The sequence below is a fragment of the Carcharhinus amblyrhynchos genome, chromosome 7 (genome assembly GCF_965287045.1).
Source record: "Carcharhinus amblyrhynchos chromosome 7, sCarAmb.v2.hapA, whole genome shotgun sequence".
In the NCBI taxonomy this organism is placed as follows: Eukaryota; Metazoa; Chordata; class Chondrichthyes; order Carcharhiniformes; family Carcharhinidae; genus Carcharhinus; species Carcharhinus amblyrhynchos.
The window spans coordinates 45,085,521-45,112,512 of record NC_137330.1 but is presented as its reverse complement, the minus strand read 5'-3'; the positions used below and the strand labels follow the sequence as shown (position 1 = coordinate 45,112,512).

The 26,992-nt window shown below is 39.2% G+C and overlaps 1 protein-coding gene across 1 annotated transcript; it reads left to right on the top strand.

The window, feature by feature from the left end:
• The first annotated feature begins 37 nt into the window (after nucleotides 1-37).
• Nucleotides 38-26,992, top strand: tdrd15 (tudor domain containing 15). The gene is made up of 4 exons (XM_080193419.1): nucleotides 38-139; nucleotides 6,138-9,875; nucleotides 10,108-12,267; nucleotides 26,331-26,992. Exons 2-4 carry the CDS (start codon nucleotides 6,143-6,145, stop codon nucleotides 26,348-26,350), a joined length of 5,913 nt encoding a protein of 1,970 aa, XP_080049545.1. The 5' UTR covers nucleotides 38-139; nucleotides 6,138-6,142; the 3' UTR covers nucleotides 26,351-26,992.

The window sequence follows — 26,992 nt, the reverse complement described above, 5'->3', positions numbered from 1 at the left end:
AGCAGTGAGGCGGCTGGAGGTGCAGTGTTGGTGTGTTATAATGGGGAGCCTCTGTTAGCAGTGGGGGAGGGAATAAAACTGGGGGATTCCGGAGGCTTCACTGCGCAGAACAGTTTAGCCCCTGGGGCGGAGAGCACCGGTAAGAAGTTGGAATGGAAAGAGTTCACCTGGGGGCGTTAATATCCCGGCCCCATCTCTCCATGGGCGCATTGTGCCCGCCCCCCCCCACCCACCCGCACAATTATTTTGTTCACATTTCTAAACTGGTCTAAATTCTCGAGTTAACTTTCTGTTGCTTCAGTGGTGGAAGGAGATTAAAATCTATGATGTTACCCGCATTCAGAATTCTAATGTACAACTGGGTGTTGGGTACATTTGCTATTACGAATTATACGTCTTTATTTAGCCACATTGGCCTGTCGCTTTCTCATGGGGCGCGTTATCTTTGGCATTAAGTAAAAGCTAAAGTAATCCAATTCACCAAACGTTTTCCTCTACTTTAAAAAAAAACTTCCGTTGTTTTAGTTTGAATCTAAATCTTATCATACCATTGCTGTTGTCTGCCAAGCTGGTGTTTAACCAACTGATACAGCCATGGGTGCATGGGATGGTGGTGGTGGTGGCGGCGGCGGGGGGATCAAAATATAGCATTATTTTAATAAGTTAATTAAATCAAATCATGGCATGTTTTGGCAATTTTATTACTTCAATGAATCGTTTTACTTGCAACTTTTATTTGTTCAACACACAAATTTCATTGGAAAAACTGAAAATGCTGGAAAAAGTCAGCATATCTGGCAATATCTGTGGAGTCAGAAATTCTAAATTTGAGTCTGACTCTTCAGAGTATTTTCTAAATGAAATTTTGTTTCCGATTTCCAATAGCTTCAGTGCTCTGCTTTTATATTTCATTGCATACTCATTTTATTTTTTTAATACATTAACTAAACCCTGTAGATTTCTACAATGCCCAATCAAGATACAGTGAAGTCTATTTAAAATATTTTAAAATCTGACAAACTAAGTAAACTATTACAATACACTTGCTGGCTGCCTTGCTGGAGTTCAGGTATGATCACTTCCAATCAGAGATTTGTGCACTGTGCTGGGGTATCTTAAAGATAGAATAATAAAATTAAACATCCTACAGAGAAAATTCATCTTGGTTTCTCTCATTATATACTGTTTTATCTATTGCATTTTTGAAGTAAATTGTCAGGATGTGGGCGTTATCAAGTGCAGCATTTATCGCTCACCCCTTGTTGACATTGAGCAGCCTTCATGGATAGCTGTAGTCCATGTCATGAAGGTGATTCACGATGCTGTTAAGTAGCGCGGTCTAGAAATTTGATCCAGCAATAGAATCAATACTATTTCTAAGTTGGAGTAGTGAAAGACTTTGATGTGAGCCTGTAGAAATGTAGTTGATGGGATTCCCATGCACCTGCTTCCCTGGTGTGGACAAAGGATGTCATGGGTTTGGTTGTCTTGTCAAAGTTGTCTTGGTGAGTTACTATGGTAATATTTTGTGGATAATAATAGAGCAGGTATAGTGTTGATGATGGGGGCTGTCGATGAGCTGCTGAGCAAACAGGCTGATTTGACCTGAATGGTGTTGAAATTATTGTGTTGTGCAGCCGTATCCAGGCAAGTGGAAATTATTCCATCACGTTTGCTACAGCTGGTCCCTGGATGAGTTCCCCAAATTTGTTAATTTTCCAAATGACACCCTGATTTTGTTATGCTCCCACATGAGGATGAATACTCCCCTTATTCAACCTACTCATTCTCTCAAGTAGTCACAAGTTAATTTGAAAAAGATCCCTTCCTGTGTGTTTCCATTTTATGGAAATGCTGGCATTGGACTGGGGTAAACACAGTAAGAAATCTCACAACACCAAGTTAAAGTCCAACAGTTTTATTTGGTAGCACAAGCCACTAGCGATCTCGAATTCCAACCATTTTGTAAATTGAGTTTGTCTTTATATGTCCTGTTGTGAACAGAACTCCCACTCACCTGATGAAGGAGCAATGCTCCGAAAGCTAGTGGCTTGTGCTACCAAATAAACCTGTTGGACTTTAACCTGTTGTTGTGAGACTTCTTACTGTGATTACATTTTCCCAGACTGATTGTATTTGCTTTTAAGAAGGAGCCAATTTAACCAGATTTTCCTGAGTCAAAGAAAACTAAGTTTATTAGTCACTAAATTCCCAAGGCAAGAAAAAAAATTCAACACTCACACTGACCAGAGGTGAGTGGATAAGGGTCTAGATAAAAGGAAAAAAAAATACAAGTCTTTCTTCTGTGAGCATAGATGATAGTACATTGTGATTGGATCATTCCAGTAGGGCTGACTTCTGCAGTTTAGGAGTTAGTTTAGAGTCACTGGGTTCTGCAGGGTGGCTGAAAAAATATTTGATTTTCTTTAGATGATGGCTTCTGCTGAGCTTTCCTCCAGCAAGAGGAACGTCCTCTTGTCTTTTTGCAGGGATAACTCAGTGTTGTTTCTGTATCACTCTCAATGACAATCTAGTCCACACATCCAGTCAGCAACTAGCTTTTTAATCCATTTTCCTGTGTTTTCCTAGAAGGGGGAAAAAACATGTCTTTCGACCCAAAGTCCATTTTCTTTCAGCTCAACAGGAGATGGGTTTTGGATGTCTGCTAAGATGTGGCAATCAGTCTCCATTGTGCAACCACAGGAGATTTAAGTTCGCATTTCATCTGTTTCTCTCAAGTGTGTCTATCTGAGGTAGGCCTAGACACCTTTTTGATGCAACATTCAATGTTCCCTTGGGATTAGCTGACCAAACATAATCCACATAGGAAATTTCCAGAAAGTGGTTACATTACATTCTCAGCCATCTTTTGCTCATTGTCTTGTATTTCTTTTAAAAACACATCTTCCTTGAAACGTTCAATATACCAAGAAGTAATTTGGAGCTGTAATCTACTATGGTGACACACTCCTTGTGCCGCAAGACTTTGTTTGACCTGCTCTTGTAACTGTATCATTTATGTGACTGGTTTGATTAACGGGAGCTCCCAGGAATATTGTTATGGGAATTGGATGATAATAGCATTGAATGTCGAAGATAGCTATTGTTTGGCAATTGCGTGTTAATTACCATTTGTACATACCACACATTGCTGAAGTGAAAGTCCTTAATATTTGACTGACTGTGGCATTAAGTAACTTGAGCAAAACTGAAATTGGGGGCGGGGGGGATATGTTGTGGTGGTGGTGGTGGTGCGAGGGAACTTCACTGATTGAGGTCATACCTGGTACAAAATAGTACATTCAGCTTTGGGTTGGAGAGTGGCAAGGAGCACCAGATTCAATTCTGACCTCAGATGACTCTGTGTGGAATTTATTTGTTCTCCCTGTGTCCATGTGGGTTTCCTCCAGGTGCTTCAGTTTCTCCCGATAGTCCAAAGATTTGTGGGTTACGTTAATTTGGCTGTGCCCCTTAATGTCAGGAGGTCTTATATTGTAAATACATGTGGTTACAGGGATGGGGCCTGGGTGAGATAGGCTGAATGGCCTCCCTCCACACTAGGGATTCTATGATAACATTTGTGCCACACAAGTGCTAGGCAATCACCAACTCCCAACAAGAGAACATCTAACCATTGCCCCATGACGTTGTGGCATTACAATAGCTGAGTCCCTCACTATCAACACTGTGTGGGGGGGGGGGGGTTATCATTGACAATTAACTGAACTGGACCAGCCATTTCAGTACTGTAGTTGCAACAGCAGATTGGAGTTAGGAATTCTATGGCGAGTAACTTTCCTGAAGCCAGAAAACCTGTGCACTATCTAAAGGGTACAAGTAGCCTGAATAAATACAGTTTCCAAGAACACGCAAGGAACTAAAAACCCAGAACAAAACAGCACACTATAGTATACATAGTCATAGAGCCTGCATATACTATAGCAGCAGTAAATGCCAGATACAAAATGTGCTGCTGGGTCTCATCAAAATTCCTCAGATGGATAGTACCTTCCCAACTCACCACTGCAACCATCTTGAAGGACAAGGGCAGCAGATTTATAGGAACATCACCACCTGAAAGTTTCCTTCCAAGCGACACATCATTCTGACCTGGAAATATATTGCTATTCTTTCACTGTCACTGGGTCAAAATCGTGGCACTCCCTCCCTAATATAAGAACATAAGAAATAGGAGCAGGAGTAGGCCATCTGGCCCTTCGAGCCTGCCCCGCCATTCAATAAGATCATGGCTGATCTGTCGTGGGTCAGTTCCACTTTCCGGCCCTCTCCCCATAACCCTTAATCCCCTCTCTTATCAAAAACCCATCAACCCGCTTCTTGAAAATATTTAGCGAGGCAGCCTCCACCACTTCAATGGGTAGAGAATTCCAGAGATTCACCACCCTTTGAGTGAAGAAGTTCCTCCTCAACTCCGTTCTAAAACGCCCCCCCCTTTATCTTGAGGCTGTGCCCCCTAGTCCTACTGTCTTTTTTCAGTGGGAAGAGTCTCTCCACCTCTATCCTATCCATCCCATTCATCATCTTATACGTCTCAATGAGATCTCCCCTCATTCTTCTAAACTCTAACGAGTACAAGCCTAGTTTATTCAGCCTCTCCTCATAGTTCAACCCCCTCAACTCCAGTATCAGCCTAGTAAACCTCCTCTGCACTCCCTCCAAGGCCAAAATATCTTTGCGCAGGTGCGGCGCCCAAAACTGCACACACTACTCCAGCTGCGGCCTCACCAATGCCCTATACAGCTGCAGCAAGACCTCCCTACTTTTATATTCAATCCCCTTCGCTATGAAGGCCAGCATCCCATTTGCCTTCCTGACCACCTGCTGCACCTGCAAGCTGGGTTTTTGCGACTCATGCACAAGGACCCCGAGGTCCCTCTGCACCGTCGCCTGCTGCAGTTTTTCGCCCCGTAAGTAATAGTCCTTCCTACCATTCTTCCTACCAAAGTGGACCACCTCACACTTGCCAACATTAAATTCCATTTGCCATTTCCTGGCCCATTCGCCCAGCCTATCTAGATCATATCAATATGGAAATACCTACACCTACTACAGTGGTTCAAGAAGAGAGCTCACCACCACTTTCTCAAGGGCAAAGAGGGATGCTGACCAGCCAGGAGCACAGTAAGAAGTCTCGCAACAACAGGTTAAAGTCCAACAAGTTTATTTGATAGTAAACCCACTAGCTTTCGGGGTTTGCCCCTTTGTCAAGTGAGTGGAAAGTTCTGGTCACAAACAGCATATAAAGGCACACGCAGTCCACATCATGACAGCCAGGGACACCCAGACTCCATGAATGAATTTAAAAAAGTATTATTAAATGTATCTTAACTTTTACATGTATTCTTTACATGTAGTTAAGTAGGGATACGTTATGATGACCTATGAAAATTGTAAGTCTACACAGAATTTTTGAAAAACTGAACCAGGCTGACATTTAAACAATGAAATGGTTGTGTTTCAATCATTGACTTCAAAGGTTCAATTTTGAAACAGCATATAATCTATGTTGATACTCCACATGTCGACTTGTGGGGAAATTTCACAGTAATTTCATTGTAGTGTTAACGTAAGCCTTACTTGTGACTAATAAATAAACTTTTACTTTTTGCTAGCCAGAGAAGAGCAGGAAAGTTCTCCCTTTTGAGCTGGCCAACATTTATCCCGTAAACACCCAAAACAGCTTAACTGGCCATTCATTACATTTGCTCTTTGTAAGAACTTGCTTTCTGTAGAAATTTGTGCAGAAATGCAATATCATGTTTTCCTGAATTAAAAAAGAAAAATCAGTTGGCTGACTCGGGTTGCGGGAACTCCTGAAGAAGTGAAAATTGTGATACAAATGCAAGTTTGTTCTTTCTATTTCGCTACGTTAATTTATATAACATAGCTCACAATACCTAGATTATGGACTCCTTAAGAATAACAATGGTAATAAACCACTGCGTGTCATATGTATGATGTAGTTTATCCTTGCTTGTAATTGTTTATCCTGATGTTTGGTCTGTACATGAGCTCAATCAAAAATGCAATTGTGTTAATATTTTGAGTTTAAGGTAGGCTGTCAGATGTCTAAAGATTCCTGTTTCAGTAACTTTTTTCAAATCTTTGCTTTACAGGCCTTATGTGTTCAACTTTTATTCCACCTGTTCATAACTTACACCTTGACCTGAGTATAACCCATGTGGAATGTTGTCCAGAAAACATATTAGTACATTTCTGGGGTCGGTACAACAACGTGTGTGAATTGGACTATCACATATTGCACAATGAAGTGCAGAATGCAGCAAAGATTAGTGCCAACATTGCAATTGGTGAGTTTTGTTTTGCAAAGGACGTTTACAGTGCAGGATGGCATCGAGGAAGGGTGATAAGGAAAGATAAAGAATCATACAAAGTATTTCTCATAGATGTTGGTATAACATTGACAGTTGATACAAGGCACATTGCTACTGCCAAGGAGAATTTATTTCAATTGCCACCAAAAGTAGTATGTGGCATATTTGCCAATATAGTGCCAGTGAAAGGAACATGGTCCCCAGCAGCAGTTAAATATTTTTCATCACTGGTAACTTTTAAAATCAAAGGTTACATTGAAGACATCTTAATGGAACAAATTATGTTGGTGGATGTCCCAAATATTAACCAAAAGCTCTTTGAACTTGGTTTAGCAAAAATCCTTGATGGCAGTACTTTCCATTTTGTACTGGAAATTTCAGAAGATTTACTTGGAAGTCCTAGTAATGAAAATCCTAAAACCTGGTACATAAATAAATGCTGCAGGAAGCCTGTGCTTGATAAAACAATTATATTATCTCCTAGTTTCCAACGTATTCTGGATGTTTTGAGTCCCAGTTTGCAAACCGGTGTTACAGAGACAGTGAAAATAACATCTGCTTCAGGTCTTCATAACTTCTACTGCCAATTGAAAAGGCTGGCTTCAGAGCTTGAAGCAATGTCCAGAGATTTGCATTGTTACTATGAAAATGAAGGAAAAGAATTAAATGATGAACCCGTTGACAATTTTGGTGCACTTTGTGCTGCAAAAGGTAAAGATGGAAAATGGTACCGGGGAGTTGTAAAGAAACTTTTAACCTCTGGCCAGATAGAAATTTGGTTCATGGATTATGGAAGGACTGAAATTGTATTTCCTGATCATATCAAAAAATTGAAGCCAAACTTTTTTATGATGCCGCTGATGTCATTTCCTTGTGCACTAACTGGCTTATCAAACCAAACAGAACAATGGATAAGATTGCAAACTCAAATTATTAAGGAATCTTTGTTTGAAGAAACATTGACTATTTGTATTGATTCCTACTCCTGTGAAGAGCACTTGTACTATGTTACACTTTACAAGCAGAAGAATATTATGCATCAGATGACTGGAATGTTGGCAGAAGTAAATCCAGAGGAAAATAAGGATATCAGTGGACAATTTGGAAAATTTCCAGAAACTAAGATGACAGCGACTGGGAAATGTAATTCAATGCATCATAGATTAGGATCTGTTGGGATGAAAATAAATGCTTCCTATATTGGATTTGTTGAATATGTAATTAACCCATCTGACTTTTGGATTCGAACATCGGAACACAATGACGAATTTGAATGCTTAACGATCAACATTACAAACCACTATAGCAATATTGGCGTAAATGAAGAACTCCTTCAGGAACCAGTACCTGGTCTGTTTTGCTGTGCTAGGTACAGCAAAGACCTACATTACTACAGAGCAATTATTACTGAAGTACTTGACAATCAACTGAGAGTGTTCTTTGTTGATTTTGGAAATGCTGAAATTGTAGAATTTAATGCTGTGAAATGCCTGCTTCCTGAGTATACAAATTTACCTGCTTTGGCTATGAATTGTTCTCTTGCTCATATTTTTCCAATTGAAGAAGTGTGGACTAAAGATGCCACTATTTTTTTTAAGAAAATGGTATTCAATAAACAACTTTTTATTGAAGTAGTCTCAAGACAGGGCAGCAAATATATGATTGATATGAAAGATATGGAATGTAGAGAGCAGTCAACTATTGGTGTACTAATGCTTCAAGCTGGATATGCTGATTTTTGGAATGTACAGTCAGACAGTACATTGCTTCAACATGGATGTATGCTGAAATCTTTGGGAGCTAGGGCAACCAAATCAACCACAAGCGAGACAAGGCTATGCACAGATAAAAACTCGGTGTTGAAAAATTCATGTGGCATTCTGGCGTCAAACATCCTGGTACCTACTGCTTTATTTCCAGCTGGTACAATGAGTAATAACTTTTCATGTGTACATCTTACCATGCCAACTTGGAGTAAAGAATCCAAAATAGCATCACCGTATAGACAACAAGTGTTTAAACTTGGGTCTGTTCTAAATGTGAGAGTATCTCATATAAATTCTCCAGCAGAATTTTGGTGCCAACTTCAAAGTAATGCAGATCAACTTCAATTACTTATGAGGAATTTGCAGCTTTATTACAGTATTCCAAGAGATGCTTTTCAACTTGGACATATTGGGTGTGTTGCAAGGCACCCTGAAGATGGTCAGTGGTATAGAGGATCAGTTATTCAAAGGAATTTTATAAAGGAAGAGGTTACTATATTGTTTGTTGATTATGGTATGCAGCAAAAAATAGCTTTGAAAAATCTTTGTGCTATCAATCCAGACTTTCTTCAACTCGAAGGACAGGCATTTAGATGCACTCTTAACAGCATAATTCAATCTGTAAACCAGGATCCTTCTGTTTGGGATAAAGTTTCCTGTAATACATTTAAGCAATTCATTGACAATAGCTTAATTTCTGGTGAGTGTCTGAAATGCACAATATTTGCTGTGGCTCTGATGAATAGAAAGGGTTTGTGTAATGTGGTAGACCTTCATACACCAATAATGAATGTATGCCAGTTACTTTTGGATATGGGGCTAGCTACTTGCGTTGAATCACCATGTTCATTTAGTCCCTCGGTTCAATTATACACACCTTATTACAGTGCCCATGGTATAAAAATTGGAAGTGAAGAAAAGGTGTATGTAACTCATGTGTCTAGTCTGTCAAAATTTTATTGTCAACTTGATAAACACACTTTAATTTTGGATACAGTTAGGACTGAAGTGGACGTTGTTAGCAAACAAATGCAAGGACAAAGATTAGATCTTGACAAAACCAGCATGTGTTTAGCCAGATATTTTGAAGATGGTCAGTGGTACCGTGCTATAGCACGTTCTGTGTATTCACCTGAACATTTCAAAGTGTTTTTCATAGACTATGGAAACACGGAGATAGTTGATAAAAATGACGTGGTTCCAATTCCTGAAGATGCAAAGGAGCTGATTTTGATACCGATGCAAGCAGTGAAGTGCTCTTTGTCTCTTAGTCTTCCAAAACCATCAGATGAATGTATTGCCTTATTCAAACAAGCTGTAATGGGAAAACCTCTAACAGCCTTTGTGGTAGACAAGAAGTCTGATGGTCATTTGATTCTTGAGCTTTATGATGAAAATGTGAAAATCAGTGCTCAAATAACACAACAAGATGTGCACCATTATCAAAGAGACGTATTGTGCCTTGATGAAACAACACAGCAAAGTAGCAATTCTCTCCATCCAGCAAAAAACGTTTCTTCCGCAGAACAAATGGTAAGTGGGCAACCTGGTTACTTAGCACAGTTGATCAAAGAAACAAACAAACTGATTCGTTCCTATATTGGACATAAAACTAAAGACCAGAACTACAACCTTAAAAAGGAAAATACACCATGCAAGAGAGGAAAACATTACAAAAATAAATGCTCAAAGCATTGCCAGAATGAAATTATCCCTAAATTTACTGCACACTTAGCAAAACTGAAAACAACATGTAACAAAGAAATTGGGTGAAACAGACCAGGCAGGCAAGGCAACAGTCCAACAAGGGAAGACTAAGATGGCATCACATTATGTGATTAACCCCAAGGAGCCATTGCCATCTACTATACTTTGTCACCTTGTGCAAAACATGCCTGCAACACAAAAGGCAATGGATCGCTTTGAAATGATTGGTAGATCTAGAAAACACTGTCAGAGCAAACGCCTTCTTCAAAATCTGATAGATTTGCCTCAAGCTAAGCTGGTCACCAGATTAAAGTTTGAAAAATATATTGGATGTGGAAATAGTTCTTCAGACTACTTCATAGAACTGGTACTTAATGAGCACAGAACCCCAGATCTTGTAAAAAAGGCAAGTGGTGCAACATTTGCTGAAACTAATCTTAAGGATTTTCAGAGTAAACAAGGAAGTGATGATATAGATGTGTCTGTAGAAAATGATGCTTTACATTCTGCTATTGTAAAGGAAATCAAATTAAACCCGTTGTGCATAAAGTTAATTGATTTTACCAACGTGTCAGATTTGACTACTTCTGAAACTGGTCTGCTTAAAAAATTCTTGAAGCCACAATTGCAGGGTACACAATCTGATGAATTGTGTTCTCAAGTTGTTTCACTTTTTACAAATGAACTAACTAGGGAATATATAATTTGTGAGTTTGTGCAACAGTCTAGTCGGTTTTGGAAGGTACATCTCAGTCATTGTACTCCATCCTCAGCTGACAAATTCTTAAGTGAGATGGCAGCCAGCATGTCAAGCAACCAGAAGGCAATCAGTAAAGCTTCAGAAAAAGAAATCTTTATTTCTGAGCTAGCTCTATCTTTACAGGACTTGAGAAATGCACCTGAGAAAATTAGCATTGTGGATCAACACAAATGTACAAAAATTATGTCTTATGTGCAACAGTATAAAGACAACAAAGAATATGTATTTCAGACAGGCAAAAAATTACTTGAGAAGCTTATGTGTTTGAGAAGAATTGCTTGGCTCATTAAAGCTGTCACTTTAAATGTGTCAAATAATGACAACCTCGATATTAAACTTAATGCAAGTACTGAGGAGTTGTTTCCTTTAACCGTGGCTGTTGATGAAGATGTAAAAAGAAAAAATGTGTCATCTTCAGATGCAATTAAAAGAAGAAAATGTCAGTCTCAACAGTTTTCAAAACAGGACAAATCCATAATCCATAATTATTTGGAAGATAAAAGGGAATTTTATAGTACTGACATTTTATTACAGTGGCTTAAAGTATCAATTGACAGCATTTCGAACTTTATTGAACAAGTCCTTATTTGTCCAAGGAATACCACTGAAAATGTTCAGCTGCTATTAAAACAATATCTAATATCGTCTCCCGTGTTTGTATTAAATGATCAGAAATTTATTGAATTGCTTCAAGAATTGGATTCTGGATTTTGGGAGGTTGCGATTAGCCAAGATGCCACTTCTCCTACTGAAAAATATCAAGCAATGATCCAAAAAAATGACACAATTATCACTTTGCAAAATTGTTCACCTAATTTGGATGGAAGCATAAATAAAATTGCTTTTGCAGAAACTGATACGAAACAATGTTTGGAGTCATCAAAAATGCTGCTTTCTGGTGATAACATAATATCGTTGAATCCAATTTTGTGTGGCAGCATTGAAACTAGAATAGGGTACACTGGCTTTGCTACTTCTGTGATTGACCCTTTAGAATTCTACATTCAGCTTGAAGATACCTTTGAAATAATGGAAACACTGTCTTCACTCCTGGCTCAACTATCAGATGATTTTCATCCTTTATCTCAAGCCCTATTGAATCCTGGTGTAAATTGCCTAATCAAGCTTGGCATGGATGAGCAGTGGTCTATGGTGGAAATTTATGAAGTCTCTGAACAGTTTGTCCTTGTTAGAGCTGTTGATTATGGACATTATATTTTTGTACCATCTTCAGATTTGAGTAGACTGAGAGAACTTCCTCAAGAACGTGCAAAAGTCCCACGCTTGACTAACCGCTGCAGTTTAAGCAATGTGGTGCCTTCAGTTGGATATAATTGGACAGATGAAGCCATTATTTTCTTTCAGAAATCCTTAAGTGAACAGACTTTGACTGTATTTTTCAGACAGCATAATCCTGAGTTGATTTGGGAGGTAGATCTTATTGTAAATAACAAGAGTGTTGCAGAAGATTTGCATGCTGCAGGGCATGCTGCTTTTCTGAAAGAAACTGGCAATTCCTTTACGGAAGATTCTGTTAGCAGTTCTGAAGAGAGCTTTCAAGTACTGACTGAACCTATTTTCCAGCAACAAATTGACAAAAGCAATGATGAGCTTCCAGTGGTTTTACAAAATGAAGAGCCTGTCGTGGAGAAATTGGACTCCAATTGTTCAATAAAATGTGAGTAGTGATTTTATAAAATCTTTGTATTGCAATACCTGGCATTGCTATGTTTCATAAGGCATTCATTTCTGCTATTTTTGAATTTGGGTTTGCAAATTTAAAATATTGCAAAATGCTTGCTGCATTTAATTCAACATATTTTGAAAAATTATCACAAATGTGGAAGATCTTTGAGTTGCATGAAAGTTATAATTGCACTAAATATCATTGTCTGTTATTCCTGAATAGCACCTGGGATAGTAGCTCATTTTCAAGCACTAATGGCTAAAGCTACAAACTTGTTCTGGATGTCTTCTGTTGGAAAAGAACTGCCTAATATCCCATCTATTTTTGCCCTTGTAAGGTTTATGCACATAATTTGTCCTCTTCAACTCACCTAATTGGAATTACTTGTCAACATGTGCCCACTAAGTCACAATCAAGTCATCGTCTAACATATGCTTCGCGAAAGACTATAGACCCCTTAAGTCTGTCTGGGTAACTAAAGTGATATAAACAGGCAAGCATTCTTATGGTCCTCAAAACCTCTGTTACCTGTCATATAAAGGGGGCTAAAACGAGACACTGTATTCTAAATTTTTTTTTAAATGCAATACAGGACTTCAGTAGTTGAAGCCTTCAGAAAACGCTGATCCAGGATTTGTTTCCCCTAGTTTTTAGTTATAATTGTAGGAATGCTGAGTATTGAATTTGGGCCTCAATGGCACTATATTTCTCTTATTGCCACATAAGCCCATTCTCCTAACACGTGAAATTCTCCACTGATCTAAATCAGTGCAAATTGTTACATCTGCAAATTGAACAAATAGTATCCTTTATCACCAAAAGAGAAAATCTCAGGTCTGGCAGCATCTGTAAGGAGAGAAAAGAGCTGACGTTTCAAGTCCAGAGAATCCTTTGTCAAAGCTGGAGAATCGTTTGTAACTTCCAGTGATCTTTTGGTCTGGAGCAGCGGCTCCAACATCTGTTTGAAGACACTGAAGCAATTGTAGGTCTTCTAGGCCTGCAGCTGTGTTCATGTTCCCATCTCCATTTTGAGGAATACAGACCTGAATGGTGTGACTGCCATGCAAATGACCCAGTTTACCAAATTCAGGTACTTGTGAAAAGGTATCTAATTGAGATCTTTAAATGTTAAAAGGATTCAATGGGGTGGAGACAGACTAGCTAATTCTTCTGGGAGTTGGGGGGGGGGGCAGGATAAAGAACACAGAACAATTTGTCATTTATAAGCCAAAGCACCCCCAAAAATTGCCAATATCTATAGAACTGACTATTCTGTGTTGAAGAAGTTGCTTAGTATTAGACCTAGGCCATTCAGGAATGAAATCAAAATGTTTTTACCAGAACGTAGGAAAATTTGAATTATTTTCTCAAAAAGCTGTGGACTTTTAGTCAATTGAAATCTTCAAACTGTAATAATGGAGTTTTGTTTAGTAAAAATATTAAGAGTTAGCTATTAAAGATAGGTAGATAGATTTGAAGTACAGATCAGACATGATCTAACTGGATGACAATAGCAGGCTCCATAGCTAAATGACCTACTTTTGTAGCATTACTGTAGAGAAGGGGAGGAAAACCTAAGCTGTATTTACTGATGCTTTTTTCACATACAATAATGCAGTTAAACATTCCTTTAACCAGCAATTTCTTCAACGCAATAGTCAGTTATTGGTACCAGAACATATTCTTTCATAATTCAATTTTTAAAGTAATATTAATGTCGCTGAACAACTTTATTGTTATTTATCTTTGGGAAATATATTCAGTGAAACAGAACTCCCTCAGGATTCTATTGTTCGTTGTCGCGGTGTTTATTTCTTACATTTTTGTCATTCAGTTACTCTGGGATGTAGGCCTGGTAATAAATAACAAATACTGCAGGAAAATTGATTTTCAGTTCTGTAGATGCTGGCAATTTTAGAGTATGCTGTGGCTCATAAATGACAAATTAGGATACTGCCTTATTCCCAAGTAGAATTACTTTCATGATTAGCACTCTCCCAAATGCAAATATAATGCAAGTTGTGTGGAAAATGTTAGATGGGAGTTCTCGGATCTTGACCCATTGACGATAAGGAAACATATTTTTTAAGGTAGAATTGTGTGATTTGGAGTGGAACTTGGGAGTTTAATGTGCCTGAAGCACTTGTCCTTTTGGGTGGTTGAAATCAAGAGTTTGGAGCTGCTGTCAAAGAAGCCTTGACAATTTGCCTCAGTGCATCTTGTAGATGGAACACATTGTAATGGTATGTTGGTGGTGGAGGATGGAGTGAATGTTAGATAATACGATCATGTAAAATGCTTTGTTCTGGTTTTGGAGTTGCACTCATCCAGGCAAGTGGAGAGTATTCTATCACAGTCCTGCTGACTTGTGCTTTGTAGATGGTGATGTCATCGTGAACCTGTGTGGATAGTGGTGTGCCTCCTCCCTTTGTACAACATGGGCTCTTTTCCTGACTTCTTCCTCAGTTACATTAACAACTGGTTGGCATTGTGTCTTGTTTGGTCCACAGTCATTGAGTAAGTTCTTGGCCATTCTCAGATTTTTAAAAAATATCCCCTTGAATTCGGAATCCTCCACCACATGTCTTTGTTAAAGTAGTGTCCTTAAATTTCACGTGGCCTGTTTTGCGTTCTGATTTCTGACAAACGTTAGAAAAACAATTCGAGTTATTCTTAAGATATTTCAACTGACTTGTTAGCTTTTGCTGACCCTCTATTTATTTAGTAGGAGACCTTGAGCAACTATAGCAGAGCAGCTCTTGTTGAATTTATTACATTGAAACACAAAATCAAGCGCTCTTCGGCTGAGGTAGATGTTTAATTTGATCGATATGTACTTAAAGCAGCCAGAAAAAAAAACCCAGGCAGCTGCACATCAAGTAAGTGCATGATTCTGGTTTTTTTTGCTTATTTTAAATTGTAGTAAACCAAGGGAAATTCACAAGAAGTGTGAATTTGCATTATGTGATGTTGAAGGCCTAACTCATTTTCGTTTTAAAATGGGTCTTTGAAAATTTAGTAGACACTGCCATCTAGTGGCTCTTTGTAGAAATCGTAATGCTGCATCACATTTGATTTGAAGAACATTTTATTTTGATGTAACGTACTATTGACCGTGGATTTTTTGATGGGATCAGTTTCTTTATAATACAGTTGCATTTGCAGAAAGCAGTAATCTGGTCCAGCTTTAAAGGGTCAGGCACACTGAAGAGCAAGTGATGCCACTGAGTCAACATTTATTTTGAAAAGGGTGATACAATCCTAAAAAATATTTCCAGTTATTTTGAACAATACCTCTACATTATCACTGCTACTGTCTTCAGAAGTACCCTCAGTTGATGGACTGCCCATTTGACAGTAACCCATAAATTTCTCAAGTTATGCTGACATGGTGAAAATTGAAATTTTGCAATCTGTATCATTGCCCCAATTCCATTCTGTCTCCTCAGTACTCACTTGTAGCAGCTAGCCACAACTGCTGTGCAGTATTAACCCTGAATTGAACTTCAACTCTTTCAATCCATAACACATCCACAACATCCACTGTCTCCCCACTCCCCGCACACGCACACACAGCTACCTCACTTTCAATACCACTGAATCCTTGTCCATAATTCTTTCTTTACACTTGACTTCATTGTCTACCTCGTCACCAACCACCCCCACACCCAAGGTGCACCTTATCCTTAAACTGTTCTTAATCCCTTTGTTTCCTGAGGTTTCTAAGGGTAGAATATGTGACATTTTAGGTAATCTGGGGGATTGATGGTAGACAGCACAGAACTTGGAAGCATCATCAGGTACGAGGAGGATGATGTAGAACATTGAAAGCACAGAAATAGATGGGCAGATGAAGTTTGAAGTGGAGGATGTGAAGTGATTTGTTTTGGTAGGAAGAACATGGAGAAGCAATGTAGAATAAATGGTACAACTCCATAGTGCTGCAGGAACAGAGTATACACAAGTCATTGAAGGTGGAAAGACCAGTTGAAAGAGTGATTAGTGAAGCATACAGTAATCTTGGCTTTAATAATGGCATAGAATAAAAGAGCAAGAACATTGTATTTTAACTTGTATAAGGCATTAGTTCAGCCTCAGCCAGTTCTGGATGTTGCACTTCAGGAAAGATTTGGAGGTATTGGAGAAAATGCAGAAAAGATTCACAATGGTTCCAGGGATGAGGAACAGCAGTTATAAAGATAGATTGGTAAAATCAGGACTGCTTTCCACAGAAGAGAAGGTTAAGGGGGATTTGAAGAGCTGGTCAAGAATGGGTGGTATGGTGGCACAGTAGTTAGCACTGCTGCTTCACAGTGGCAGGGACCTGGGTTCAATTCTGGCCTCGGGTCACTGTCTGTGTGGAGTTTGCATGTTCTCTCCATGTCTGTGCTGGTTTCCTCTGGGTGCTCCAGTTTCCTCCCACATTTCAAAGATGTGCGGGTTATGTTATCTTACCATGCTAAATTGACCCTAGTGTCAGAGTGATTAGCACGATAAATATATGGGGTTACGGGAATAGGGCTTGTGGTCGGTGCAGACTCAATGGGCCAAATGGCCACCTTCTGCACTTTAGGGATTCTATGAATGAGCAGTCTGGACAGAGTGGATAGAGAGAAACTGTTCCTCCTGTTGGAAAGATCAAGAATCAGAAGGCACAGATTTAAAGTAAATGGCAAAAGAAGGAAAAGTAACATGAAGTTTTCACTCAGCAAGTGGTTAAGGTCTGGACTGCGTTGGCTGGGAGTATGGTGGAAGTGGGTTCGGTCAACGCATTCATAAGGAAATATCTAAAAAATAATTTGCAGAGTTACAAGAGAGAAGGTGGGGGAAATGACACTAAGTGAATTGCTCATTTGGAGAGACTGCAAACCTAACTGGCCAGTTGGCCTCCTTTCTACGCTGACAATTGTAAATCAATGCAGAAGAATTTTTTATTTTCACAAAATTTAGACATTTCTGGCTTGGCCAGCGTTTATTGTCAATCCCTAATTGTCCTTTAGAAGGTGCTAGCGAATTGTCTTCTTGAACAGCTGCAGTCCACGTGGTGTTACAGGTACATGCACGGTGCCTTGGTCTGCAAATTGGGCCCTTCACTTGGCCTGATGAGAATTCAGTCAATTATTATTAATATGCAATTTCTCTTATAAAATGCATTGATTACTTGGAAATAGGCATTAAACAATAAGGTTATGGTGTCTGATCAGAAGAGGACTCAGTTGGTTATACTAGTGAAGTGGGGCAACATCAGTACATTTTGAGAATTTTCTCCCAAGAGTTCAGTGCTTGATTGACTGTTGTGCTGTTAATCAAAGTACTTCTGTCAATACTTGAGTGTTTTCACTAAACTTATGTGGCCTAAAAGCACTGAGGATGAGAATACATTGGTAGACAGACAGTCGTCCTGGGTAGGGTCGTACTAACAAATATTCAGAGTGGCTTAGATAATTTTCTAAATCTTGTGCTGTTTTTAGTTATACTTAAAGCAATAACAAGTTCTGAAAAAATTAGCTTGGAATTTTCTGCGTAGAAGGGTGCTTTTATTTCAGTATAGTGTGTTCTTCTCCAAAATGCGAGTTGAAGAATAGAACTGGAGTGATACTTAAGATTTTACACATTACAAGCAATCATCACCTAGCCCAACAGCTGTTAAGTTCTGACACGTTCAGTCTGTGTGTATTTATGGGAATTCAGTTGAGTCACTAACATTATATGCTAACTAATTGAATACAATAAAACACAGCATGTACAATTAACACAAAGAATTCTCTTGAAAAATAATTACTTATTGAAACTGGCATGTATTTTGCACATTGCCATTCTGCAACTTGTGTCTCAAGACTTCTTGTTTTGCAAATGTCCTATTTTTTGATTTGAAGGTTACGGGAAGTGGGATGGTATGGAGAGACAGAAGTGGAGCTGAGGCCACAATTCAATCAGCCATGATCTTGTTAATGGCAGAACAGAATGGCCTGGTTCTGCTCATTCGTGTTCTACTGATCTTGGAATGCATGGTTTGAAGGAATAGTAATCAAGAAATAGAATGTGATGGGTTGATATTTCATGAAAGAACAGTGTACAGCAGAGTTTTTTTAATTAAGAACTGTTATAGCCTACTAATAAGTGTACTTGCATAGCTTATTTGTCTAATTTTGATTGCACTTTAAGGCAACAGAGGAGAAAATCATTGCACTGCCAAATGTTTCAAAAATAGTTTACTAAATGAAACTTTTATCTGCAATAAACAAAAGCCTATGTTTAATAGGGCAGTTATCTTTGGGTGCAGTTTGAATTTGTTTCAACTTGCTGAAAGATTAGTCAAGAAGAAAGTGAATTCCCTTCTCTGATTTTTGTCCAGAGGAAGCTGGATCTTTAGTGTGGTACCTCTGCCAAATCGCATTAAATATAGCAAAAAACAAAACTGGTCACTGTTGAACTTTGATTCATGAAAATTGTTTAAAGATGTTGATTTCATTGTATTTGTTACAGTGTAAAGAATTACGTTTTTGTTTCTTGGTGATCTTTGATACTCTTAGGAAGTACAATATAATTTTATAATAGTCCAAGCAGGAAAGAGAGTTCTGACACAGATTCATTTTAGAAACATAGAAAATAGAAGCAGGAGTAGGCCATTTGAGTCATCTCCACCATTTGTCATGATCAGGGCTGATTAGCCTGATCCTGCTTTCCACCCCTCCCATCCCCGTATTCTTTGATCTGTTTTGTCCCAAGAGCTATATCTGACTCCTCCTTGAAAACAAACAATGTTTTTGTCTTAACTACTTTCTGTGGTAGTGAATGCCACAGGCTTGCCACTCTCTGGGTGAAGAAATCTCTCCTCATCTCAGACCTAAATGGTCTACCCTTTTACTTTAGACTATGACCCTCAGGTTCTGGACTCCCTGTTATCAGACACATCCTTTCTGCATCTACTCTGTCTCATTCTGTTAGGAATTTAGAAGTTTCTGTGAGATTCCCCCCCTCTTCTGAACTCCAGCGAATATAACTGTTAGGGAGAATGAACTCAGAAGGATCATTCCACACTCCAGCCTGATTCACTTAACAAACAGTTTATTGAATTACACCAGTGGGGAGAAGCCACAGGGGCTGACCATGTGCAACTCCTCAAACAAAGAAAATCACCAGTTCTTATACGGCTACTCAGCTCATCCCAGCTGGACACACAGGCTACAGATTACATACATTATATGTAGGTCCAATAAAATTCATAGAACATAGAACATTACAGCGCAGAACAGGCCCTTCGGCCCATGATGTTGCGCCGACCAGTTTTTTTAAAAAAAAAACACTGACCCACTAATCTAAACCAATCCCTTTTCGTCCATAAACCTATCCACAGATCTCTTAAACGCCCCCAAACTAGGCGCATTTACAACCGCAGCAGGCAGGGCATTCCAATCCCTCACCACCCTCTGGGTAAAGAACCTACCCCTGACATCCGTCCTATAACTACCCCCCCTTAATTTAAAGCCATGCCCCCTCGTGCTAGCTTTCTCCATCCGAGGAAAAAGGCTATCACTATCCACCCTATCTAAACCTCTAATCATCTTATATGTTTCAATAAGATCCCCTCTTAGCCTCCTTCTTTCCAGTGAAAACAACCCCAAATCCCTCAGTCTCTCCTCATAGGACCTCCACTCCATACCAGGCAACATCCTGGTAAACCTCCTCTGCACCCTCTCCAAAGCCTCCACATCCTTCCTGTAATGTGGGGACCAGAACTGCACACAGTACTCCAAGTGTGGCCGCACCAGAGTTGTGTACAGTTGCAACATGACGCTGCGACTCCTAAATTCAATCCCCCTACCAATAAACGCCAAGACACCGTATGCCTTCTTAACAACCTTATCTACTTGATTCCCAACTTTCAGGGATCTATGTACACATACACCTAGATCCCTCTGCTCCTCCACACTATTCAAAGTCCTCCCGTTAGCCCTATACTCAACACATCTGCATTTTCTGCAGAAGCCTACCATGGTGAACCTTATCAAACGCCTTACTAAAATCCATATATACCACGTCAACTGCCTTACCCCTATCCACCTCTTTGGTCACTTTCTCAAAGAACTCAATAAGGTTAGTAAGGCACGACCTACCTGCTACAAAACCATGCTGACTGTCTCTAATCAATTCATTACTCTCCAAATAACTATAAATCCTATCCCTAATAATTCTTTCTAAAACCTTGCCCACAACAGAAGTAAGACTCACCGGTCTATAATTCCCAGGGAAGTCTCTGTTCCCCTTCTTAAACAATGGGACAACATTCGCTGTCCTCCAATCTTCCGGTACTATACCAGAGACCAACGATGACCTGAATTTCAGAGCCAGAGGCTCTGCAATCACCTCTCTAGCCTCCCAGAGAATCCTAGGGTAAATCCCGTCCGGACCAGGGGACTTATCTATTTTCAAGCCCTCTAGAATATCCAGCACATCCCCGGTATCAACTGCAATACTTTCTATTTTACACCCCTGCACCCCAGTGTCCTCCTCAGCTACATTCATGTCCCCCTGCGTGAACACCGAAGAGAAATATTGGTTCAATGCCTCTCCAATCTCTTCCGGTTCCCCACACAACTTCCCTCTACTGTCTGTAACTGGCCCTAATCTTGCCCTAACCAACCTTCTGTTCTTGACATACCTATAGAACGCCTTAGGATTAAGGAGAATCCTATCAGCCAAAGTCATCTCATGTCCTCTTTTAGCCCTTCTTAACTCCCTCTTCAACTCCCTCCTAGCCAATCTAAAGCTTTCTAATGCACTACCTGAGCCCTCAAGCCTCATCTGAACATAAGCCTCCTTTTTCTTCCTAACCAACGAATCAACTTTTTTAGTACACCACGGTTCCCTAGCCCTACCAAATCCTCCTTGCCTGACAGAGACATACCTATCACAGACCCGCAGTAGCTGCTCCTTGAAAAAATTCCACATTTCGGACGTTCCCAGTCCCTGTAATCTCCTAGTCCAATTTATGCTTCCTAATTCTCTCCTAATAGCCTCATAATTACCTTTCCCCCAGCTAAAACTACTGACCCGAGGTTCATGCCTATCCCTTTCCATCACTAAGGTGAACGTAACCGAATTGTGGTCACTATCACCGAAATGCACACCAACTTCCAAGTCTAACACCTGGTCTGGCTCATTACCCAGCACCAAATCCAAACTCGCCTCACCTCTAGTTGGCCTATCTACATACTGAGTCAAAAAACCTTCCTGCACGCTTTGTACAAAAACTGACCCCTCTAACGAGCTAGAGCTATAGCAATTCCAATCAATATTAGTAAAGTTAAAGCTCATGAACAGATGGGAGTTCACTCTCATGTTTCCCAGATCACCTTATCAACTGTCCTTGGGTCTTCTCTGTACACAGACATAGTGTCCTTTGTCTCTGCATAGTAACTGTTAATAGTTACTCAGAGGCTGCTGCCTATTGGTGGCTAAAGTGGGAGGCCTGTTCAGCAAGCTGTTTTCTGTGTCTGTATTACTGAATACCCCTGGAATGTGATCAAGTCAGCTAGCCCCATGATGTTGCTTGGACTCTTGTACTCCAGTTTGATTAGCGTCGTATATTGCTAGTATGAAGTAGAATTCCAACTTAATCTTTCCTCTTATGTCAGTCTCACCATCCTAGGAATCAGTCTAGTAAATCTTGGCTGCACTTCCTCCATAGCAAGAATATCCTTCCTCAGATAAGGGGCCCAAAATTGCACAAAATATTCCAGGTCTGATCTCACCAAGGCCCAGTATAATTGCAACAAGACTTCGCTACTCCTCGAATCAAATTCTTTCACTATGAAGGTCAACTAACCATTTGCCTTCTTCACTGCTTGCTACAGTCGCACGCTTACTTACTGGTGTACGAAGACACCCAGGTCTCGTTATACATTGCCCTCTCTCAATTTATAGCCATTCAGATAATCTGCCATCCAGTTTTCACTGTCAAAGTGGACAACCTCCCATTTATCCACATTATACTGCATCTGCCATTGATTTGCCCAAATCACACTGAAACATCTTTGCATCCTCTTCACAGCTCACTTTCCCTTGTGTCATCTGAAAATTTGGAGATATTACATTTAGTTCCCTCAACTAAGTCATTATCTAGGATTGCTGCAGTACCCCACTATTCACTGCCTGCCATTCACAAAAAGACCCCCCTTTATTCATACTCCATTTCCTGTCTGCTATCAGTTTTCTATCCAATTCCATATACTGCACCAATCCCATGTGCTTTGATATCACAAGCTAATCTCTGATTGGGATTCTATCAAAAGTCTTCTGAAAGTCCAAATAAATCATATACACTGGCTTCCCCTCCTTAACTTTACTAGTTACATATCCAAAAAATTCCAATAGATTTGTCAAGCATGATTTCCCTTTCATAAATCAATGCTGAATCTGTCCATTTTGCCACAGTTTTCCATGGGCTTTGCTATAAAATCTTTGATAATGGACTTTAGAATTTTCCCCACTACCACCATCAGGCTGACTAGTCTATAATTCCCTGTTTTCTCTCTACCTCCGTTTTTAAATAGTGAGGACCTAGCAAACGTCAGATCCATAGGAACTGTGCCACAGTTTATAGAATCTTGGAAAATAGCTACCAATGCATCCACTATTTCTAAGACCACTCCCTTAAGTATTTGATGTTCAATTCCCATTCCTGGTCATCCTGCTACCATGTATTCATAATCCTGACTATATCATATCTGTTTACATCTATTTGAGCGGTTAATTCATCCAATTTTTTTTAATGAATGTTCCTCATGTTAAGGCAAAAGCTTTAAAGCTTGTCTTTATAACATTACTTCTCCCATTTCCACGATTTTTCACCGAGACCCTGCTTGAATCTGGCCCTTGGTTTACCTGCCTATCAGTTTTAACATTTCCCTTTCTGTCTTTCATTCTTGTCCTTGCTTCCCCCTCCTCTGACTTCTTGCATAGGTCCCATCCTTCTGCCACTTCAGTTTAAACCCTCCTTAACCACTCTAGCAAATATTCCTCTCAGGACATCAGTCCTGGTCCTGCCCAGGCGTAACCCATCCTGTTTGTACTGGTGCTACTCCCCCCAGAACTGCTACCAATGTCCCAGGAATCTGAAACCCTCCCTCTTGCACCATCTCTTCAGTCATGTATTCATCTGAGAGATGCTGCTCTTACTACTCTGACTAGTATGTGGCACTGGCAGTAATCCTGAGATCACTACCTTTGAGCTCCCATTTTTCAACTTTCTAATTCCCTAGTTCTGCTTTTAAGTTTAAAAAAAGGATGAAGTCCTGTGTTGTTTGTATCAATGTGTAGTTCACCCTCTGCCTTCAGAATGTCCTGTAGCCATTCTGAGACATTCTTCACCATAGCATCACAGAGGCATCATAGCAACCTGGTGTCTCTTGCAGCTGCAAAAATGCCTATTTATTTCCTTCATAATTGAATCCCCTATAACTATTGCATTCCCTCACTTACTCCTTCCCTGTGCAGCAGAGTAAACTGTGGTGCAACAAATTTGGTTGTTGCTGCTGCCCCCTGAGAGGTCACTCCCCTCAACAGTATCCAAAGCTGTATATGTTTTTTACAGGGGAATAGCCCCAGGAGATGCCTGCACTGCCTGCCTTGTCCTCTTGCTCTCCCTCCCTGCCTGTGGACTCTTAGCCTTTGGTGTGACCACCTCTCTATGTGCTATCCACGATACTCTCCATCTTATGGATGCTCTCTTGCTCCAGAATGCAAGCTTCTAGGAACTGCAGCTTGTCACACCTCTCACATACGTGCTGGATCTGGACACTGGAAATGTTCCTGGCTTCCCACGTTAAGAACAGGAAGAGCATACACGGTATTGAACATTCCTGCCATGATATTCCCTTATGAATTAAACATTTTGGAAAATGCTTAATAACTAATGGCATGCAACTTTTGAACAGTGGCAATCTGTCAGATTGCCATGCTTGACAGGCATGCCCTCACTGTGATTGCACAACTCTAATCACAGCTCTAGTCTTGCTCAATCTTCCATACTCAGGCTGGGTGAGATGGGAGCAGTGCAATGCACCTCAGCAGCATCAGTGTAGAGAGTTAGGTCATGTCCCCATTTTAAGACTGTAGCTACAGCAGGCAGAACAATGCCCATCCCCCCTCCTCCAAAGAATTGGACAGGGGTGAGGGAATCAAACTAACACTCTGCTCTCCAGTCTCATCTTTCTTGCAGTCCTTTATCCTCCTGGCTTCGCACTCAGTCTCAATCTTGGCCCTGCTTTCTAACTTTATCTTTCTTTGTTTATTTTAGTACCCAATTTCACAACTTGATTCAATTTTACTTTCCTATTGCTAGCATTCCTTACTGAAATTCAAGAAGCTAGTTTGTTATAAATGATTTTTTTTTAGTTTAAGCTGTTTAAACACAATCCCTAACAGCAACTTCTCACCAATCAATGAATTTACCATTTTCCTGTGACATCACGCATTAATTTCTTTTTCAAACTCAGCCCACTGCCCCAATACCCTTCATGGGTCTGGCTGTCTCTGTTCCTGAAAGATAAGTGAAGACCCTGAGCCTTGCTCTTTCTCCATCCTCTTCCCAATGGAGGGTATCCCTCACAGATTTGGCTGTCATTGCTCCCAGAAGGTAAGTTGCTGTATGCTAACCTGTTCTAAGATCAGACTAATGACACAGTTTGTTTTTCCCATGCTTTATTTTCAGTGTACCCAGATAAAACAAAGTTATATATTTAGTGTAGGTCTTTCAACATCTTTGTGTGTACTACATATAAAATGAATCAAGAATGCATCCATTTTATAATTTTTATGCATCAAAGTTCCATTTAACATTTATTCTGAACAGTTACAGTAGTTGAATACCCCGCAATCATGGTCATATATAAAATCCACTCTAGGATAGAGATTATGCAAATTTGGATACATTTATGAATGTATACTTAATAGAACAAACTCTCCAAATGCAAGCCTTTTTCTACCATGACTTTTATATTTTTTTGATTTTCTTGAATGGTTAGGTTATCTCCTACTTTGCAGTTTGCAAGGTCAGGTCTCATTTTGCAACAGTGTTTTCTCTCATTGGCAGCAAATCTGTGTATCTGCCATATCAGTGCAGTTCCAGATCATCATTATTGTTTTATTAAAATAAAATTCAATTTCTTCTATAGAGACTTCAGGAGAGATAAATTCTTTGAAATATTCTTCTTTATTTTGTAGTCTGAAAAATTGTAGAGCATTTTTTTGTTGTCTTGCATCATCTTAAAGTGGTTTATTTCAGATTAACAGCAGAAAGTGCCAGCTCAAGGCTTTTAAAATTTGCATTACATGATATGAATCATTTCAAATGGCAGACACTGATGTTTTCATTGTTACTTAACATTGAAGAGAGACAAATAGCCATTCTGGCACTGTTAGCCACAGAATTTGCACTTGATGGTCCTCGAGAGAATAACCTGAGTACAGTTAGTAATTATTCTGCTTCCAAGAAAACTTAAATCCTTAAAACATATTCATTAAGTAATGAAAACATGTTAAGAGTAACACATTAACTTCTTAAAAATTTCACATACTCACATCTTTAGTATTTGGGTATCTCATTCACATTGCACCTAATTTTACGTTTTTTTTGATGAATGAATACAGCTGTAACTACACTTAACGAAAAGGGACCTAAAAGTTCGTTCTCCACGTGGAATTGAAATCTTGTTTTGAGAATGTAATTGAAAACTGTTTGAATGATGTTCATATAATTTCAAATTCCCTAATTAAAATGTGCCTTGTAAAGTGACCTAACATTATGCATTGGTAGGTCTATTATATCTTATCCATTGTCTTTCTCAAAACATTTTAACCTAACAAAAAATAATGTTCCAATTAGTTCAATAGAATGCTATCTACTAGCATTGGATACCAAAAGTGGGAAAATGTTACTTTTAATGAAATAGCATTCTCCAATATGTTGTGTTTTTGTTTTCAAACTAGTACAATCATAACAAATACATGCAGAAATAAGTTTGGTACTAGACTATGCTTTCCATTTTCAGGTATGGACATAACTTTCTAAAGATGACTTTCTACGACCTCTGTAGTGATGTCATTTGCTTCACTGCATCTTGTTTTGAATCATGCTCAAAATTGGTTAAACATACTTGAAGACGTGAATTAAGTGGAACAAGCAACCATTTCAAAGTAGTATATCTTTGAAGGATATCACAAATGCAAAAGTTGTATTTAATATAGCAATTATAAGATATTAAAAGTTTAAACAATCTGTACAGGTCAGTGAAGACTAAGAATCTGTCACTAGTTTGACCAGGACGTGAAACTAATTTTCTTTTGTTGAAACTGCTTGAATTGCAGATTGATTTTGTTAAAGTTCGCTTGTTTGAAATTTATTTCCTAAATCTTGTAAGGATGTTTCTCTAAGAATATTGATGTACTTATTCAAATAGTTGAATGCAAGGTAACCTTTCAAATTTCATTTAAAATGTTTGGTAATAAACCCAGTCATTACATTTTGAAAAATGGTTACTTGTAGAATGTTGTAGAATGCTTTTTATACTTACTTTGTTTAAATAAAACTTATTTTCTGTTGTATTGTAAAGTCATGACCACATAATTCTTATGTTGTTTGAAAATAAAGAGTAGAGGATACCTGTTGGGAACTAGAGGTGAAATACGGATTGAAAAATGTAAGAAAAACTAA